A 21,236-nucleotide genomic window follows, 5' to 3' on the forward strand; every position below is an offset into this window, starting at 1 on the left:
ACTACTTTTCAAATAATTAAAGTTATGAGGCTTAGGGTCAGAGTCCTATTTCTCATGTTTCAGTCAGCCCTAAGCAAGAGCTATGACCAATGAGGCTACTGATTACATCTCTTTTATTATTTAATTTTATTTTATGTATATGGATATTTTTCTGCATTTATGTCTGTATACCACTAGAGTACCTGGTGTCTGTGGAGGTCAGAAGAGGGAAGCTATGGTTGTTAGCTGCCATGTGGGTGCTGAGATATGAATTCAGGTCCTTTTAGCCTGGTCAGTTTAGCCACTGAGTTCTCTCTCCAGCCCTACTGTCGCTTCTTTATTATTTTGTTTACTCTGCATTATGAGCTATGACTGCTCCTTTGTATCATTAATGCCTTCTAACTTCCCCAAACGTTCCTATTTTCAAGAAATGATATTCAAGTAATGATATTCTTACAACCTTCTCTTGTGTTCTGAATGGTTCATACTTACATATTTTAATACACTGGCCAGTTTACTTCTGATGGTATTAAATGTCTCCCTTATTTATAAAACTTACAAATGCTATAGGGACTGTAATGCATCACTAGTTAATCAGAAGCAGAAGACAGACTTACTATCAGTCTTGGAGAATCAAACAAGACGAGATGAAACACTTGGACAAAAGAACCACATATTGCTTAAATACTTAAAAGTTCTTGCCAAATCAAGTTAAATATTAGCACATTTTAAAGATCTATTTATTTAAAAAAATAAGTGTGTGAGTGTGGTATGGTGTGTATGTGTTTGAATAGTATGTATGTACACCACATGTGTGTAGTTGTGAGCCACCATGCAGAAGCTGGGAACCAAATCTGGGTCCTCTGTGACAGTAATGAGTGTGCTTAAGTGCCGAGCCATCTCTCTGACTCCTTGTTTTTGCAAAAGATTATTTTAGTATTTGTAACTACATTTGTGTGCGTGCGTGCGTGTGCGTGTGCGTGTGTGCCACATGCATGCAGGTGCCTGTGGAGGACAAAGGTATCAGAACTCCTAGAGCTGGATTCATGGGCAGTTGTAAGTCACACAAAGTGGGAGCTAGGAACTTGGATCCTCTGCGAGAATAGGACATTTTTTTTTTTAACTCTTGATTATCTCATTAGCCTAGGTAATAATGTGTTAGATCCTGCTGCTGCTGATACTAACCTCTCTGGTTATAGAACACTGAGAAGTCAAGCTGGACCTGTCTAGTGATCATACTGCTTGAAGGTACTACTCAGGCTGCAGGAAGAAGAATTATCCTTTATAGCCTTAGTCAGCTGTGGTTCCTGCATGTAACTCTACCTTGGCACAAGAGTGGCAAGTTTGTTATGATGGTAACCAACTGCACTTGACTGGATTTGAGGCCTGCTCCATAGGAGAAAATTTGTGCCTGGTTACTAAAAACCTGGGAAAAGCCCATGGCTAGGGAGGTCATAGGTCCTAGTAGGAAGGCTATTACTGTTGTTTTTCTAAGTAAACATGACATATCTCTAAAACTGCCTTCTAAATAATTATGTTCATGCCCACAGATGAGTGCTGTTGTTAGCTTTGGTCAGGAAGCTTCTGTTTGCAGTTGGCAATGTAGAGATTTAATTGGTAAAAGTAATGAGAATAATTGACTGTTGAATGTTCAGCCCTAAATGGAACATCTATATCACAGCCCCCAAGGCACTGAGCACATCATGGAAGTGGGGGCAGAAAGACTGTAAGACCCTGGAGAAGGGCAGAACGTTGTGGAATCCTGTCCTCTGGACATGGCATGGCTGTTGCACTTGTGACTCACAGCAGCTGTGATCACCTGCAGAAGACCTGCACAAGACTGGGCTATAAACATCCTATCACATAGGGAGCCCCATCCCTCACTGGAGAGCTGTATGTGATTAATGGGTGCCAGGGGAGGAAGAGACATTTTCTTCAGTGGATTAGCCACTGGTAAGGTCCCAGTGGTCCTGTAAATAGGCCCTCACCATGCAACCTTAACGAAATGCACTGTATCACCAAAGGCAAAAACAAAACCATGAAAATAGAAGGGGGCCAATTAGGAAGAGGGAAGGAACCATAAAGGGAATTAAGGGAATCATTAGGTGGGGACAATGAGAGTAATAGAGTGTGAATATGATCAAAATGTACCATATATATGAGTGTCATATTAGGTATAATTAATAAAGGCTAATACACAAAAAACCCAAGGTGTCAAATGACATATAATACAAATGGCCTTGCACAATTTCCTCAGAAGTGGAAGACCTATAATGCTATGATGTAGAAAAGACAGAGGTTCTAACTAGTCTTCGTTACAGGACTTGTTTGTTTTCTATGGTATAATAATTTCTATATTAAAGACTCAATGTTTTCTGGCATTAGTGATGGTTGAATAAAACTGGGAATATGCTATAAAATACTGCATTGTATACCTTTAAAAGGATGAATTTACAGTAAGAGAATTACGTTAAAAAAAGATGTTTCTGCTGGGCAGTGGTGGTACACGCCTTTAATCTCAGTACTGGGGAGGCAGAGGTAGGCAGATCTCTGTGAGTTCAAGTCCAGCCTGGTCTACAAAGTGAGTTCCAGGACAGTTAGAGCTTGGGAAAAAAAAGGATGCTTCTATTTGTTTTTATACTATGTACTACAGGAAGAAACTTCTGTTTGTACTCAACTTAGTGGTTGTAAGCCTAGTGTTCAATGGCTGAGCCACCTCCCCAGCTTAACTACTTCTTCTTCTTCTTCTTTTTTCTAAGATAAAGTTTCTCTGTATAGACCAGGCCGGCTTTGAACTCAAAGATCTGCCTGCCTCTGCCTTCCAAGTGATGGGATTAAAGGCATGCACTATTTTAATAAGCACAGAATCAAGGTCCAGGGAACGTTCCTCATTTCTTTCTTACCATTCAGCTATCAGCCTGAGTGCTCTTAGGGGGAAATGCTGCTAAAACAGTAGAACAACAGTAATTATCCTTAGCATTTAATTTCTGGTCCAGGTCCACTTTCTAGCAAGGACTGGAATCTATCAGAACATAGAATCTATCAGAAATGTAAGATGGTAGTTGGGTGGTGAGAACAATTTGGGGCTGGAGCTCACAGCTTAGGAATAGAGCAAAGTACCAGTGAACATCTTCCATGGGTATTCAGGAGTACCCTAAGCTGACTTAGGGTAGTGACCGTATCCTGATCCATGTTCACAATCACGGCACATGCAGCTGTGTTTCTCCATAGCTTAAGTGCCTTGATAATGCTCACTGCCCTGGGGACTAACATCATGTCTTGGTGTCTTTACCATTCACTCCAATGACTATGAGAAATAACTCTCTCCTCGACAGAGCAGGATTGGGCAGGGAGTTGAGGGAGCTGGAGCTGTAACTCAGAGACAAATATCTGTCAGCATACATGAAGGCTTGGGTTTGCTCTCCAGCACTGAGAGGAACAGGCAGACAGGGTGCTTGGAGAAAAACTGAAATTAGAAATCAGAGGAACTAGAGCTTCCTGCAGTTAGGAAGGAACATGAGTACAGACACAGTAGAAGGTTACGCTGCAGCGAAGCTGCTCTCTGCCAAACAGGCATTATTGCCTATATATAAAAAACGTACAAGTCATAAATACCTTTCTTTCTGTGGTTTGGAAGAAATGTAGGCATATGTGTGCTGGCAAACCATGTTTCCCTTAATTTCTCAATAAAAGTTCAATTAGAAATATCTTCAGGGTGATTTGGCTGAATGATGATGGATATCTAGTTTTCCCAGACCTTAGGTAGGTTTGGAGTATCTAGTATCTGATGGCTGGTGTGTGGGTGAATCTAAAATCTAGAGACATAGAAAGGGCAGAAGTAAACGGGAGGTAAGAAAGTCAGAGGGAAAAGCATGTGGAGTCATGCGGAAATCACCTTTCGTCCTGGAGCCTTGCTGACTTGACAAGAGCACAGGAGATCTATGAATACATGGGACTGACTTTCTGGCACATCAAAAAAATTTCTGCACAATACACCACACTTTTAGTTACACAGAGAAAGAAAACCTAGGTGGTCTAGAATCTGCCCTCTTCACGCTTAGGCCCTCCTGTTTCTTGGAAGAGAGTGGCCTTTATAGAGGGCTCATGACAAAGGAAGAAAATGGGGAGTGGAGGGACAAAAGGACAGGCTTTCCAGATGTTGGTTGTGTGTTCACTTGGAGTGTTCTCTGGGTACACGATAACTTTTCCCTGTTGTTACCTGTGGGAACCACTCAGAATCTCCCAGGGCCTTCAGGAACGTCACTTCCGAGTCCGTAGGGATGGTGCTTGGGATACAAGCCCTCATCAGCTTCTTAAAACTGGTTTTCACTTGTCGGATTTCATGGAATTCAACAGGAACAAACTCACAGTTTAAAGCAAATTCTACCTTGAAGCTCTGAGTATGAAGATACAGAGAATTAGGCAGATAAAAGAACAAAGCTTTCCCCAGGGCACTGCTTAATAATAAACACCAAATTGATACCAAGTAGCTGCAAAAGCTGCAGTGAATCAAGAGTGTCAGTCTGGTGTGGTTCTCATGTCAGCAGTGCAGCCAGCTTTAATGTTTGCCCCAAATGACGAGTCTAGTCCTTTCTAGGGGTAGGTTACTTAGCTCAGGAATGCTGTCATTCTGAGAACTTAAGAGACTGGTAGGCTGAGGCTGATGCTAACACCAAATACAGGGCAATTCTAAAGAACGACTGGGCATGGTGGTGTACACCTTTAACCCCAGCACTCAGGAGGCAGAGGCAGGCAGATCTCTGAGCTCGAGGCCAGCCTGGTCTACAGAGTGAGTGCCAGGACAGCCAGGGCTACACAAAAAACCCTGTCTCAGGGAGAAGGAAACAAAGAACCAGTGACAAATGAACAGCATGGTTAATCCAAAAGCAAAAATTTCATTTCCCAAGATGAACATTGTTAACTGAACAGTAAAATATACTGTTAGGGTTCCAGAACTGAACCAATAAAATTCTGTATATATAAACATATTTTTTTGCAAATAAATAAATTCATTATAAAAGTATCAAAAGGTAACCATTATGATCTTACTGCATTATGGTTAGTTATTAAGATTTTACCTGTATACAATAAAATGTGAGTCTTTCTTGATTTCTAACTTTCTCATTTTTTCTATGAAACATGCATCACTTATGTGTAGTGGGTAGCCATTCCAGCTTGGATCTGGAAGTTCCAACCCCCACTGAGACTCTGGCAACTATGAGGCGGGGCTGGGGGAGGCGCCTGGAGACCCGAGAGCTGGATGGGCCAGTGCTCTCTCTGTGCGCTCTCTGTGTCTGGACGCTAAACGGTGAAGGTGGACTGTGCAGAGCTCTGGAGAACACCGCTGGACTGCGATACACCTTCCCCAGACCTTGTGACCTACCTATCACTTAATTTGTGAGTTACACCATTAAATAAATATCCTTTTAACTACGTGGAGTGGCCAAAATAATTTCACCAATATCTGGCGCCCAACATGGGGCCTGAACCCACGACCCTGAGATTAAGAGTCTCATGCTCTACTGACTGAGCTAGCCGGGCACTTGAGAGGCAGAGGCAGGTGGATCTCTGCGAATTCCAGGCCAGCCTGGTCTACACTGTGAGCTCCAGGACAGCCAGGGATACATAATAGAGATTCTGTCTCAAAAGACAAAACAACAACATTTTTTTTTTTTTAAAGAGGACTGCAGGAATGACTTAGTTGGTAAAATGCTTGTCTTGCAAGCGAGAGGACCTGGGTTTGATTTCCTTTACACTTCCTTTGTGGGGATACAAAGGTGTGTAGTAACTCAAAATCACAAATGATAGCTAGGATATAGCACATATAAGACTTACTGATAAATGACAGACAGAAGAAAGAAAAAAGAGGAAGGGAAGGAGGAAAGAAAAAAATACTAAGTGGTCTGTCTTTCTTATTAATTATACATGAACATACAGCTACTCTGAGACCTCATACAGAAAGGGAATACCAGGGTGAGTATTCAGGTAGTTAAACCTTGGGAAGAAATTCAGATCATGTAAGTGTGCCAAAAAGTAGAAGGCCTGTTTTGGAAAAGTCACTGGTGCCACGAATGCTGTGCAGGCAATCTTTGATTGCTGTTGAAAAGAGTTCTATTCTAAATACACAATTAACTGCTGTATTAGAAGACATGTATACAAATTTTAAAACTGAGCCTTACTAGAGCTTTCATGACCATTACCCTTCAGGCTATGACTAACTGGTTGCAGCTGTCTAGGTAGTGGGGGAAAAGTTAGCCATGCCAGTCTGTTACTGATGATGACTCAGTCACTGGCGTTGCAAGGGCCAAGCATGTGGGCTCCTGCTGGTAGTAGCTTGCACACAGCCTCTGCTCTACGGTTCAGCCAAAGGTCTGTCTGGATTGCTCAGTGCTAGACTTCGAGGAGATTTCTAATTAACAGATGCTTCCACTTCCTCTATGTTTGTTGACAGAAATAACATTTTTTTTTAGCTGAAAAATTACATTTATTTGCCAGGTGGTGGCATATGCCTTTAATCCCAGCACTTGGGAGGCTGAGGCAGGCAGATCTCTGAGTTCTAGGACAGCCAGGGCTACTACACAGAGAAACCCTGTCTTGGAAAACCAAACCAAACCAAACCCAAAACCCCACAAACATGTATTTATTATTATTGCCTTTTTTGTGTGTGGAGGGTAGGGTGACACATGTCACAACACCTATTTGGAGGTTAGAGTTGTTAGTGCCCACTGTTATGTGGGCTCTGGGGATTGAATCTAGGTAATCAGATTTTGTGTCAAGAAGTATCTTTACTCACTGGGCTGGCTCAACACTTATTTTTTAATGCATGACCTGGAAAACACTGAATTTAAGAAATGATTGTTGATTTTGGAGGCAGATATTTTTACAATTTATAAACTTTAGCACAGTAACAGGCTAAAGTTGATTAGCAGCTGATATTTTGAAATATCTGATCTTAGAACCAGTGTATACAGGCCTGAAAAATTTGAAAAAAACGTGACTTAAGAAACAAGGCCTTCTCTTGCCTTGCCTCCAAATGCAGTGCATAGTCCAGCATTCCCTGCTCTTCTGCAGCCTCTGTTCCAGTGGTTCAGAGAAAAAGGCTGTCTGTGTTACAAAGCACAGATACCTGTGGGAACTGAACAAAGACAGCGAGAAATCCAGTCGAAATAAGCCTGATTTCTCTTTGGTATTTATACTTCCTGATATCCTTTGTGTTTTTTAAAAAAGATTAGCAATATTTATCCTCATGGCTAATAAAATGCACATGCATCCATCCACACATAAATATACATATACACATATACATACACATATATGTATATATAAATATAAACAGCTAGTTTTAAAAATAAAACATTCTTTTGTTTTTTTTTGGGGGGGGGTGCACATGTTCTTGTGCATGGGTATATGTGTGTATGCAGGATGAACAAACATGAACATACAGGTTTGTGTGGAAGTCAGAGGTCAAGCTTGGGTGTAGTTCCTTAGAAGCTGTCCACCTTTTTTTTTCTTTCTCTTTTTCCATTTCTCATGTGTGTGTATGGAGTACATGTGTGTGTGAGCACACATGTACACAAGGAGGCTCAGAGTGATGTTAGGATTCATGCTCAATTGCTCTTCCATCTATTCATTGAGTCAGAGTCTCTCAATGAAACCAGAGCTCCCACTACGGCTAGTCTTGCTAGCCAGTTTGCTTTGGGGATCCTGCTTCTGCCTTGACTGGCTGGAATAACAGGCAGGCTGGCATGCCCATCTAGCAATAAGTGGGTTTCTGGGGCCTTGCTTTGCAAGTCAAGCACTTTGATTGCTGAGCTATCTCTCTGTCCCATCTACCTTGTTTTTTGAAACCGGGTCTTTCAATGGCAGCTGAGCTTTGCTGGCCAGTTGGTAAGCTCCAGGGATTTTCCTGTTTTACCTCCCAGTGCTAAGACTACAGGAATGCACAACCATCCCAGTTTTTAATGTGGGTGCTGGGAATGGAACTCAAGTCCTCATGCTTATGTAGCAAGAGCTTTACTGGCTGAGTTGTCTCTCTAGCCTTGTCTGAGTATTCTTGATACAAGGTTTTCATATAGCGGAGGATGGCCTTGAACTCCTGATCCTCCTTTGTCCACCACCTCCTGAGTACTGAGATTACAGGCATGGCAGCATCACCAAACCTGGTTTAGAACTAAGCTTTTTTTTTTTTTTTTTTTTTTTTTTTTTTTTTTTTAAATTATTACATCTAGAATAAGAATCATGCTAGCTGGGAGGTGGTGGTGCACACCTTTAATCCTAGCACTTGGGAGGCAGAGCCAGGCAGATTTCTGTGAGTTTGAGGCCAGCCTGGTCTATAGAGCGAGATCCAGGACAGGCATCAAAAACAACACAGAGAAACCCTGTCTTGCAAAATCAACCAACCAAACAAAAAAACCCACAAAAAACAAAACAAAACAAAAACAACCAAAAAAAAAAACACCCAAAAAAACCAAACAACAACAACAACAAAAAACACCCCCCCCCCAAAAAAAAACCAAACAAACCAAAATCATGCTATAAAAATTTTATGGTGAAGTTTGTTTGTGATAGGGTTCATAAGAGGCCTTTGGGTTGCCACGTTTTCTAAGTGAGAGGAAAAAAAAGCTTACCCTTAGCTGTGACTTTTCACCAAATATATAAAGGGCGGCTTGTCGTTTCGAGAGCTGGTTTTGTAAGTAGGTGCTGTTACTGAAGGAGGTTGCATGATCCTTGCCTGCCAGCCTGGCACCAACATCAATGAAGGATGTTGGAGAGCTGATCAAACGGGTGCTGGAACGAAGACTTGCCCATACGCCTTCACAAAAGCCAAGAAAAGTGAATGAGATAATGTGGGAATGCCACTGAATAAGATGCAGCTCTGGGGTGGTTTTAGAGCTAATATCAGGTAATCACTCTAAGCCATGGATCATAATGATCATTTGCCATTTATTTTTTGGATATGAACATTATTTGATATAGTGGCTTATAATCACTGTCTTAGATTTGGAAGGTTTTAAGATATTATTCATATCCCATTTCATGTCGACATAGATTTGGTATTTAAAGGAAGTATGAGAGCATAAGCAGAGTGTGTGACACAGGGAACAGAGTGCGTGTGTGCGGGCAGGAGACAAGGGAGGGCCTGAGCACGGGGTCTCTATGTAGCTCTCAGCCTTCACAGGAGGAGTGCTGTTCTGCTTACGAACTCAGTGCAACAAGAACTACATCATGAGATCAACTAGAAATTTACTAGATCTTCTAAAGCCAGAGGCTGGGTTAGAATGCATATTTGGTTAGGTAAAAATCACCCAATTTTAAACAACTAAAAATTCTATTATAGAGTATCCATAAAAAGCAAGAAATTATAATTTTAGGATTGTGCATTTCATTTAATTTAGGGTTATTTAAAACCTACAGCCAGAAACAGACATCTTTCAGGAGAATGTCCATACACACCAGGCAGAAAGAAGAACTTTATTGTATAAGCTGACCAAGTTTATATGAATTAGAAGAATCAAGGACTTCCTGTGTGAGATGATTAAAATATTCAAATCCACAGAGGCATATACTAATTCTCAAACCTAGCAGTGCACCCCTTCAAAGCAGAAGAGCCTCTCTGCACCTGCAGAGATGGGCGACGGGTGGAGGACCTCCCCAGGGTTGGGTTTTCTTGTGTAGACCTGGAAGGGCTATTTCAGAACCTTTCTCCAGTGATAAATCAAGCCCTGTTTCTAAATGACTGCAGTTTACCTCAATAATGCTGTTACCTTTTCCCTCTATCAGCATTTGTGGAACTTAATAGACCAGTTCTAAAGAAAAAGGAAGGTGATCTCTGCTTAAAATGAAGGTGTCCTTCTGTGTAATCAGTAAGTTTTCCTTAGGCATCATGACAAATGGTTTTTAAATGGAATCACAAGAATTTCGTAATACAAATGAATATAATTTGACAAACATGAAAAGTTACTTGTAGCATTTACTTTCAAATGAAGGTAATTTTAAAAAGTGACACACTGGGACACATAATACAGTACCTTGGTTATGAACTGTTTCCTTAGTTGAAGATTTGGGATTTGACTGAGTGAAACATTTGTCTCTGTACCCATGCACTGGTAGGTAAGGTTAAAGACAGAAGAAATGAAATGTATACAGCAGCAAACATCAGAGCAATCGAGTAAGAGAAGAATGTTTAGCTTTTAAGGTTAAGTTAACATAGGAGGAAAATGTAAATACAAGTATTAATTAACAAACAGAAAGCTTCCCAATAACAAAAAAGATGAACTGAATGTCTACTGGATGAATTCTCAGCTCCTATTTATAAACACTGTAAGCGTAATAAAATGGACAGCACAGCAGAGGGTGCCACTAAAAAATTATACCAAATGGAACAAGCTTTTAAAGACTGTTAGTCAGAAGTAAGTCAATAATAAAAATAGGGAATTTGGTGCATGTGTGTCAATGTTAGGAATATACTGGCCCTCACACTGAAGGAGAGTGGCGAAAACCATGTGTTGTCTCACACATTGCTCTTTGAGAAAGGTCATCATGCCAGGGAACAGTGAAGCTCTAGCAACCATTTGGAATAACTGAGGGCGTATTGTGCAGTGAGCATTAAGCATTGCCACACATCTTCCTTCCTCCTGTGCATTCAGAAATTGTATTTATTTATTCATAAGTAAAGTTACGGGTAGCAAAAAATCATGATCCTGTGACAATACCTAATACCACCAATACAAGTTTGTGATGGCTGAAGTAAATGGCTTCTCTTAAAATTCTTATTTGCACCAAAATGATAGGCAATAGCTGAGATAATACTTTTGTAATTTGAGTAATATTTTTTCCCTTTAGACAGAAAGTGTTTTGTGACTATGGCAAACTTTACCTGGTAATAACAAAATGGTGAGTAGTTATATCATTTCCCAAGAAAAAGAACTATTCAAATCAATTTAGGGAAATAATTGTTTTCAGAATTACTAATAACATTGTTAGCTTTACAATACAAAACTGCATACAACATGATGTCATAATATGATAAATCTCATAATAAGAAAATCACTGGAAATGATGTTCATTCCTATCTCACTTCCTTGGAAGCAAGAAATGATAGGCACGCATGGTCTTAGTAGCCAAATGACACCCTCGTCAGGGCTGTAAAAGCTCTTTTGAGACAGGGTCTTACACTGTGCCCAAGCTGACTCGAAACTTGCATTAATCCTTTTGTCTCAACCTCTCAAATAGAATAAACCTTCAATATACAGTGGCCTATGCAACCATGTGACCTTGCACCTGTCCAGAAGTGGCTAAGAGACTGTGCCAGTGAAGAAATGATGTGGCTCATTATTCTCATGGGACACATGGTTACTTTGTTCAGACCAAACTTGAGAGAGAAGGGAAAGTGATGCTTAAGTTGGGTCTGGGGATGGTATAGCTTACTTTCAATGTGATCTTACACCTACTCAGTGTACTAGATGCAGATATAGTCAGTCAATGTTACACTGAAATGGTTCAACACTAATAGATTGCTGCTTGCTATGTAAATGTGGGAAAGTTAATTTTAAATAGCTGAAACATCTATCCTGGAAATAATTACCTCAAGGATAAACCTCTAAGTAAAAAAACAACATTATTCACATCTTCACATTTTATTTTCTTTTTTGTTTTTTTGAGACAAGGTGTCTCTGTGTAGCTTTGGAGTCTGTCCTGGAACTCACTCTGTAAACCAGGCTGGCCTCAAACTCACAGAGATCCACCTGCCTCTGCCTCCTGAGTGCTGTTGAAGGCATGCGCCACCACCACCTGGCTATCCTCGCATTTTCTTAAAGTGGCTTTTGTTAAAAAAAAAAAGGATATATCTTCTTTCTTATAATTCATCAACTTGTGCATTAAATGCAAAGTGATCTGAAAAAAGATGATGGCCAATTTCAAGTTCTGCTCATTAGAGCAGGAAAAGTGTACAATGGATATAAGATGTAAACCCAAAATTAAGACTGTATGTTAAAGAAAGGATCATGAAAACAGAAGAGCAAAAAGGAGGCTAAGAGGAAAAATGGAAAAACAGGAAGTTCTTCTTACACAGAGTAACTAAGGGACTGATAAAGAAGCAGTGCCCAGCCCTCAGGAAGAATGAGGAAACTTATAAAAGGCCTAAGGAAGAACTTGTAGGCTGTGCAATGTCGGCATCTAGTCTTGCCCTGTCTGATCAGAATGTACATCTGCCTTTCATGGTAAACCTCCAAACTTACTGCCATACAGTCTATCCCTGTGACTTTACATGGATGAAATGTACATAAGAGAAACATAAAGCAGCTCTAGGGCCATAGAGGGTGATAGTGAACCTCAGTCTATCTTAGTTAATCACTGGGCCTTTGGAAGCTATGGGAGGCTTTGGCAGTGAAGAGATGGAGTAAAAGAATGAGACCTGCTTAAGGGTCAGATGATAGGCAACTGGTTGAGAGCAAAAAGCTGTAATAAGTATACAAACCAAGTTCACAAAGAAATTTGTAGCAAGAAATACTTGGGTAAGAAATCAGAAATAATGCCTTCATATATGAATAAAATGGGTCATAAACTGGAAAGACAATTTTTAAACCTAAAATTTATCTTGTAGGTCACCTGGCCAAATATGGGGATAAAATGTTCTTGAAGCTTATAAAATAAAATATGAGTGGGATACTGGAGGGGGTAATCAATTTAAACTATATCTAGGTATCTGCTGAAAGTTGCATTCTACTAAAAATTAAACGGAAAATTTACTGACTTACTTTTCCTGACAATACAGATTGAGCATCCCTAAGTTAACCTAAAGTGCTCTAAAATCTGAAACATTTGAATGTTTCAATAATGTTGTATGTATCAACATACAACAAATGCAACATGCAACTAATTATTGCATGACGTATCAAATCTTTCTGATTTTGGATTCTATATTTTTAGATGAAGGATGTCTAGCATGTTAAATATTCTATAATCTAAAACAAAACAAAACAAATAAACAAAAAACCACTCTAAGACATTAAAAACATCTGGCCCGTGGCATGTGAGATAACAGACCTGCCATCTGTATAAATGTTCATCAGAAAGCTGGGGTAGGGCTACAATTCAGCTGTCAAGTGCTCGCATAGCATGCAGGAGGCCTAACTTCAACTCCTCACTACTATCCACACACAGAAAGGGTAAGTCATAACCATTTATAAAAATCTGGCAATACTTCATGACAGGGGAAATCCCAGGACTCTAAGGAAAAATACATTATATTGTCTCTTGCTTCAAATCCACTGAACATGAGAAGAATGAAGTTTGTATCTTAAACTTTAAAAAACTAAGAAAAAAAAACTACATATGACTTGTTATCTGTCCAAATTCAAGTATTGGAATCCCAACCCTGGTATCTCAGAAGCGACTGTATTTGGAAACAGTGTGGTACACTAGTCTTAGGCCCCAACTACAATATGTATGAATGGGTCCTTACAAAAAGAAAAAAATGTAGGGAAAGACACTGTGGTGGTTTGAAAGAATATGGCCCCTGTAGGGAGTGGTACTATTAGGAGGTGTGGCTTGTTGGAGGAGGTGTGACACTGTGGGGGTGGGCTTTGAGGTCTCATATACTCAAGCTACGCTCAGTGTGGCACAGTTGCTTCCTGATGTTTACGGATCAAGATGTAGAACTCTTAGCTTCTTCTCTAGCACCATGTCTGCCTGCACGCTGCCATGTCCTGCCATGAAGATAATGGACTAAACTTCTGAAATTGTTAAGTTCCTCCAATTAAATTTCCTTTGTAAGAGTTTCTTGGTCATGGTGTGTCTTCACAGCAATAGAAACCCTAAGCAACACAGATATAGAGAATGTTACATAAAGATGAAAACAGAGATCTGGGTGATGCCTCTATAAGCAAATGAATACCACAGATTTCTAGACAACCTCCAGCCCCTAGAAGGCAGTTATCAAATATTCTTTCTTAAAGCCCTCTGGATGCTGACCTTGATTCTAGACTTCTGGCTGCTCCCAAACTGTGAGACTAAAGTTGTTTAAGCCACCATTTGTGGTACTTTGCTATAGTAGCTCCAGGAAATGAAATACCAGTCTCAAGGCCTAACAAATTAACTGGAAACAGGACTCCAGAAAGTTAGAAGCTCTTGGGAAGAAGTGTAATTTCAGAAGGTTTTGATGAGGCATTTGATGACTACCAGGACATGTGATGGTTTTCACAAGGGAAAAAGCTGAATTTTGTAAAACAGAGCTTATATGTTGACTCTGAACCAAATTCTGCAATGGATTATTTACAGACTATTTATAGTTCTTAGGAGAAAGCACTGAGTCTTATAAGTCATGTCAAAATAACCATAAAATACCTGGTGATGCAGATAAATAGTTCCAGATTAAAAAGAATGTCATAGATTTAGAAATAAGGACCAAGTAGATTTTAGTAAGAACAGAGCCTGTAAGGACCATTCTTCTTCTTCAGAGCTTATATGACTCTGCCTTTGCTTTACTGATGATTTGCTCTTTTTGTTTTTCAAACAACATGAGAACAGTAATTGACTCTATAGATGAAAAAGATCTGTAAAAGCAGTTAATATACCAGTGGACAGAACTAATATCCAAATTCTAACACAATTAATAGTTTACATTAGAAAACACCCAGAGGGTGAAAGTTTATAGGTACAACCAAAAGCATACTTATGACCAAAAGCAATTCTCCAGGCCAGTCTGTTAAGAACAACAGCACACGTCAAATGGGGAAAGACTTAAAAATGGCATTACTCTAGCATGGGCTTGCTGCAGGATCTAAAGTCACCTGAATACCCAGAGTGCTGGGTGTTATTCTGTAGAATCCACACAGTGAAGAGGATAGTGAGTGGACTACAGCCAAATAAACAGTGAGAAAACATGAGAACAACCTTTAAAGCTGAAGATCTGAAGTGTGGGAAATTAGATTTCGTTTCTAACTCCTGATACCTAGCCTGGCCTCAAACTTATTATCCTCTGTCCCAGCTTCCTCAGTGCTAGGATTACAGGTGTAAGCCACTTGCATAAGGGTCAACATGTAAAAATTATCTGGTAGTAGAGTTTTAGAAATATGAGAAAGACCTAGCCAGGTGGTGGCAGCACACACTTTAATCCCAGAACTTGAGAGGCAGAGACAGGATAGGTTCCAGAGAAACCCTGTCTCAAAAAAACCAAAAAAAGAAAGAAAGGAAGGAAGGAAGGAAGGAAGGGAGGGAGGGAGGGAGGGAGGGAGGGAGGGAGGGAGGGAGGGAGGGAGGGAGGGAGAAAGGAAGAAAGAAAGAAAGAAAGAAAGAAAGAAAGAAAGAAAGAAAGAAAGAAAGAAAGAAAGAAAGAAAGAAAAAGAAATATGAGAAATACCTTCTTAACGGAGTTGCTTGTACATGCAAAGTACTATTTTTGGGAAGAAAGGAATTGCCCTTAACTGACAATGTCCATGCAGAACCAGATCATGTGGGTGGCTTGTTTTTAAGGACAGTAATCTTTGAATGGGAGCAAGAGGAAAAATCTATGATTATGATTTCACTGTGGAGCAGCAGAACTTTGTAGTTGAGACATCTGGTTTAGAATTTCCTTTGCAGAGTAAAAGAATCTCACAGTAACTTGCAGAGACCAGAGTGGAATGACTACTTCTCTCTCTTCTATCTCCTCACACCAGTTGCTATGTCCAGAGAGAGTGAGGAAAAGAAACTTAGTAAAATGAAAGGTTCTGGAGACACAGCTCAGCATGGTATCTCTTCTAATTTTGTCAGGAGTCTTTTTACCCTGTGAATTTGGTGGGCTGTCACCATTGAACCTAATTATCTCACCTCTTAATTCTCTCTAATCCGTCAATACCTAAGCCACCATTAATGATTATACCCATTGTTCCATAAGACATAACACCTTTGTCATCAAACTAGAAGTAAATATGATCATTCATTGGAGAAGGGTAATGAAGAATCATGATTAGTCATCTACTATCTAAAGAATGTTCTCCTCTGTTAAGCTTTTATCAGTGCTCAGTTACAAAATTGGTCTTACTAACCTCCTCGAGCAAAGCTATTGGATGGGTTTACATCCAAATGTCCTGGCACTACCTGCTTAAGCACAGTGGACATTCTTGAAGTCCTCCTTTCAGTCCCTAAAGTCAGCCAAAAAAAAAAAAAAAAAAAAAACAAAATCATGGTGTTCAGGTTAACATTACTCAAATGACAAAAAGTTATCTTCATGTGTAGCAAGTCTAATTGCTGCCAAACATTGTACTTTTGAAATCCCCAAAAGCCTTATTAGAGATAACACAGCAATGTTGTTATTTCATCAGAGATAACACATATTTGAAAGATTATAGAGTTAGGTTTGGCAAGTGCAATCAGAGAATCCAATGATAAATGAAGCAAGGCATGCATGGTGTTACTTTGCAAGAAAAGCCACTTTCTGCTTATGTTGAGTAATTCCGATAGCTGATAAAGCCAAAGAGACCAACTTCTCAAGTCACATGCTCCTGTCTAACACATCAGGGTTACCTCTACATGAACCCTTTGGGGTTCCATCACATGATAACTGAAACAGAATATTAGTACAAGTCTTAATGGCTTCATCCAAATCTACAGAAAACAAACTACTGCAAAATCATAAAAGGCTAAAGAAATTTTGGGAATTTCAAATTTTAATCAATATACATTTAATAATCAGATTTTCAATTTACACATTTATACATTCAACCTCATAATAATATTTTAAGGTTTATGTAAAGTAGACTCTGGGACTTTAGGGTTACTTTATGTTTGTTACCTTCTGTTTTCTTAGTATTTTAAAAGAAAACAATTGACTCTCTACACATAGTTTCTAATTACTAGACTTAAAAGTGGTACTTTGAGTTCTAAGTAAAAGAAGCTAAACTTACAGCCTTGTAGGGTAAAAACTTTAAGGAGTCCTGTTGAAGTGACTAAGAGCACATATCTAAGGAGATTAACCTCAGAAACAGACACCGCCTTTCAGAGCAGTTGTCAATGAAACATCATCCGATCTTACCTGGGGACAGGGCAAGCGCTGGCCTGACAGTAAGGGTGCTGTTGCCTCTGAGCTTCTGATGAACAGTAACTGCAGTCAGTAAGGCTTGCAAGTACTTCTCCTGTTCTATACTACTGGAAGATTCCAAAGAGGAGGTAGAAACTATAATACAAAAGAAAAATATATAAAATAAAAGTCTGTTTATAAAATAAGCTCAAATATATTTGTTTAAACTTTCTTTATATTACTTCATGCTACCACACCCAAATATAGAAAACAGTTAGATTTAAAGCCTGATCAATTATGTGGCTTATCTTTTGATGCTGGTTTTAACACATTTACTTCTCAATTGCTCATGATTCTCCCATAAAGGGTCTAAGTCTGGGAAGCCAGCATAGGACTCGCCTTCTAAACATTGATGTATTGGTAGAATCAAAATGAAGGTCCACAAACAACATCCCCTTGATGATCTCCTCACATTCTGCCCATGCTACTATGTGGGAGCAGAGAGAATAGAGTGAGATTCTTTGGCATTCCAGAATAGGCATAGATGAGAACGTCCTAACAGGCTTAACAGGTGACATGAGCTTGTGAGGCTCTGTTGCTGGAAGAGTAGAGAAAGACAGGAGGAATATGGGAGCCACATTGCCATAGGCCCTGGTTCTTCTAAAAGAGGGGCAGAAAGTAGGGACAAATACAAACAATTGTAAAGCAAATAGTTGTCAGGAATATGAGCTTAGTTTGTGTGAAGTAAAACTGAATCAATGAAATGGTTCAGGCCCTTTATTTATGTACTTTTAATTTTTGATAAAGGTCTCATGTAGTTCAGACTAGCCTCAAAGTCATTATGTTGCTGAGGCTGACCTTGAAATATTGCTCCTCCTGCCTCCACCTCTCCCAAATGCTGGGATTACAAGTGGGTACTGCACACTTGGCAGGCACAGGCATCCGGAAGAGGTATACTAAAAGGACAGCAAAATCATACATTTTTCTTATACCTTGCACAGAGAATAATGAGCATTATTTTTATTTGCTCTAAGATATCATCAAATATAAGGTTCACATGCCATTTTCAACTATGATACTATTCTTTCTGATCAATTAGGAGGTATATACCAATTTGAAAAACATCAAAACATCAAATAAGCAAATGTATTTATTCAGAAATATAAAATATATACTAGCATATAAAAATAAAACTCCTATCAGAATCAGAACACAATGGAACAACTTCCCCATTGTGTGCTCAGTAATATGCTTGCCAGTGCTTCCGAACTCACAGGCTTTCTGCAGTTATATTTGCTTGTGCTCTACATACACACTTTGGCTTGGGAGAACTCCCCAAAACAGAAAGTGGTAAAATCAACTTTTTTTTTTTATTACAACACTGCTGAAACTCCAAGCCAGGCACAATACAGTACTGTTCATGATGCCCTCAATCAAGCAAATTATGAGGGGGGCGGGGAATGGCCAACTTTCAGGAGGGATAGAGATCTCAAAAACCACATGGCTCTTCTCCCATCTTGACCAAAGATTCTGGGTTCTAAAGAAGAAAGAATGCTATTCCCCAAATCATATCTAATACTATAGTGGGCCAAAGTTTAACTAGAAACCATGAAAAAAGTCAGCAAACTATAGCTCAAGACTTTACTACCATGGTCATGGTATTCACAAATATCCTGTTTCCTAGTTTCCTAAAAAATTCTTTGTCGGAGCCAAAAGCTGCATTCTGGTTGTATTTACTGTTATCATTTGTGTGTATTCACATGCCACACAGGACAAAATCCCTATTTATTTACCTCTGAAGCTGTTAAATTTACCTGGATACTTTTCAGAAAAAAAGAGCAAAGGTTGGTACAATCTAGTTTCCAACAATGGATATTCTCGTTTGCCAGAATGAAAATAGTCTAGAACCAAAGCCCATTATCTGTCAAAAACCAAGGAAAAAAAAAAAAAAGATCAGGTATGGTAAGTAAGATGTTAATTCAATGTGGAGTCCCACATGCCAGCAGCCATCTTCACTCAAGTCCAGTGCTGCCTACTCTGCATGTGGCATGGTGAAAAGGGTGTGGTGAGAGGCAGCTGGACCCAGGTTTTACTCCCTTTACCTTTGGGAAGACTCTGTCTCTCTGGTCTCACTATGGCATTCAGGATGCCCTCAAACTTCAGAGGTCAAGTGATCCTGCCTCAGTCTCCCAAGGAACTGAGTCCACAGGCCTAGATACTATGCCTGGTGGAGATTTAGGAATACTCTTCAGTGAGAGTTGTGTTGTACAGAGATGCTTACCGGCTTGAGGGGAGTTCTGTGATTTGAAAAGACCAACAACTCCCTTCCCATGGAATCCCCCAGATCGGAGAAGCAGAGTACCACTTCTTGAGTTCTTCCAACATACGACAGGTAGGCGATTGTGTCGATAGCAGCGGGCTACTCTTGGTAAACTACTGTCTTGTACAGCTTGAGGTATGACTAAAAGGCCAGGATAGCTTCAGGAATGCAGAAGGGAGAAAGAGAGTGATTGGGGAGGAGAGGGTAAAAAACATGGGAAGTGAGATAATATAAAAGCATAAATAGCATAATATCACTGTGAGGTTTTTTTCTTTTTTCTTTTCTTCCTGAGACAGGGTTTCTCTGTGTAGCTTTTGGAGCCTGTCTTAGAACTCAGTATGTAGACCAGGCTGGCCTTGAACTCACAGAGATTGACTTGCCTCTGCCTCCCAAGTGCTGGGATTAAAGGCGTGCACCACTACTGCCTGGCATCACTGTGAGTTTTGAACAAGCAGAAACACATTGGTAGAGATATATCATAAAATATAAGTTCATTTAGATTCAATTTTTTTTGAAACAGAAACAGGGTCTTATCACATTGTCTTGTTTGGCCGGGAACTTGCTATATAGGCCAAGATGGCCTTAAACTAAGAGAGAGCCATCTGTCTCTGCTTTCCTGAGTACTAGGATTAAAGGTTTGTGTTATGAGAAAAAGTTAAACTGTCAACAACTCACAACAATGACAACAGAGAACAAAGCCACCTGTAGACTGCCTGAGAAGTGAAAGGGTTAAAAATAAAAACCAAATCATTTTTGGAATGACAACAAGAAGTTCAAATGCCAAAACAAGCTTAACTGTTTCCTTAATACTACATAATTATGTTTATTTACTTATTTATAGCCAACGGCTTGCTATATAACCCTGGCTGGCCTGGAATTTGATGTAAACCAAGCTGGCTTTGAATTCACAGAGACCCATCTGCCTCTACCTCCTAAGGGCTGGGATTAAAAGTGTATGCCACCAGGTCTGTGTTATGATAATTTTTTTAAATTTAAAAAACTTAAAATTAGGGGTTGGGGATTTAGCTCAGTGGTAGAGCACTTGCCTAGGAAGCGCAAGGCCCTGGGTTCTGTCCTCAGCTCCGAGGGTGTGTATGGGGGAACAACTTAAAATTAATTCTCAGAGAATTTCATACAATATATCTCCATGTTTATGTATTTATTTTTAAAGACTGGCTCTCAGCGTTCAGGACAGGATGCTGGGGAAGTAAAGAGTACTTAATTTGTAAATGAAAGACAGCAATTTGCTTTATTTGAAGAATCACACATATTTTAACTCCTTGACTACTAATCCAGCACCCTTTTGATGATTTTTTTATTATCATGGTAAAATATGCTTGGCATAAAATTTACCATGTTATTCACTTTAAGAATACAGATCTCTGGAGTTACATTAATAAGGTTGTATATATCACCCCAACTCTTCTACACTCTTCCCCCTAGTCTTCTTGTTCCGTGCCTTCCCACCAAACAGTATCTCCTGCTTTCAGGTCACACACTTGGTAGAGAAAATGTGGCAATTGTCTTCCTCTATTACCTTCTCCTGTTCCCTGCTTACCTCCTTTAAGACTCCTGTCCCTTCACTAATACTTTTACTTTCACATCATCTATATTTAAATGTAGATTCCGGCCGGGGTGGTGGTGGCAGCAAATGCCTTTAATCCCAGCACTTGGGAGGCAGAGCAAGATTCAGGACAAGCACCAAAGCTACACAGAGAAACCTTGTCTCGAAAAACAAAAACAAAAACCAAAAACAAACAAACAAACAAAAAAACAAAAACAAAAAAATGTAGATTCTGCATATTAGGGAAAATGTGATATTTGTATTTACAAGTCTAGTTTATTTTGCTTAATATGATGCTCACCAGTTCCAACCACTTTCTTACAAATGATCTATTTAATTTCTTATAGCTAAATAAAATTCTATTGTGTATATATACC

At 39.6% G+C, this 21,236-nt stretch overlaps 1 protein-coding gene across 8 annotated transcripts in view; it reads right to left on the reverse strand.

Moving 5' to 3' along the window:
• Sbf2 (SET binding factor 2) overlaps positions 1-21,236 on the reverse strand; it is a 349,435-nt gene that overhangs the window by 30,134 nt on the left and 298,065 nt on the right. For 4 of the 8 annotated variants that reach the window (XM_076550095.1, XM_076550118.1, XM_076550111.1 and 1 more), the window contains 6 exons: positions 19,257-19,453; positions 16,991-17,131; positions 16,005-16,100; positions 10,008-10,082; positions 8,607-8,791; positions 4,199-4,375 (listed from right to left, as the gene is read on the reverse strand). In XM_076550095.1, coding sequence (XP_076406210.1) covers positions 4,199-4,375; positions 8,607-8,791; positions 10,008-10,082; positions 16,005-16,100; positions 16,991-17,131; positions 19,257-19,453 — 871 coding nt within the window. The remainder of the gene's footprint in view (positions 1-4,198; positions 4,376-8,606; positions 8,792-10,007; positions 10,083-16,004; positions 16,101-16,990; positions 17,132-19,256; positions 19,454-21,236) is intronic. The other 4 variants (XM_076550109.1, XM_076550130.1, XM_076550106.1 and 1 more) reach the window with 3 other exon arrangements.

Source organism: Peromyscus maniculatus, chromosome 1 (assembly GCF_049852395.1).
Source record: "Peromyscus maniculatus bairdii isolate BWxNUB_F1_BW_parent chromosome 1, HU_Pman_BW_mat_3.1, whole genome shotgun sequence".
In the NCBI taxonomy this organism is placed as follows: domain Eukaryota; kingdom Metazoa; phylum Chordata; class Mammalia; order Rodentia; family Cricetidae; genus Peromyscus; species Peromyscus maniculatus.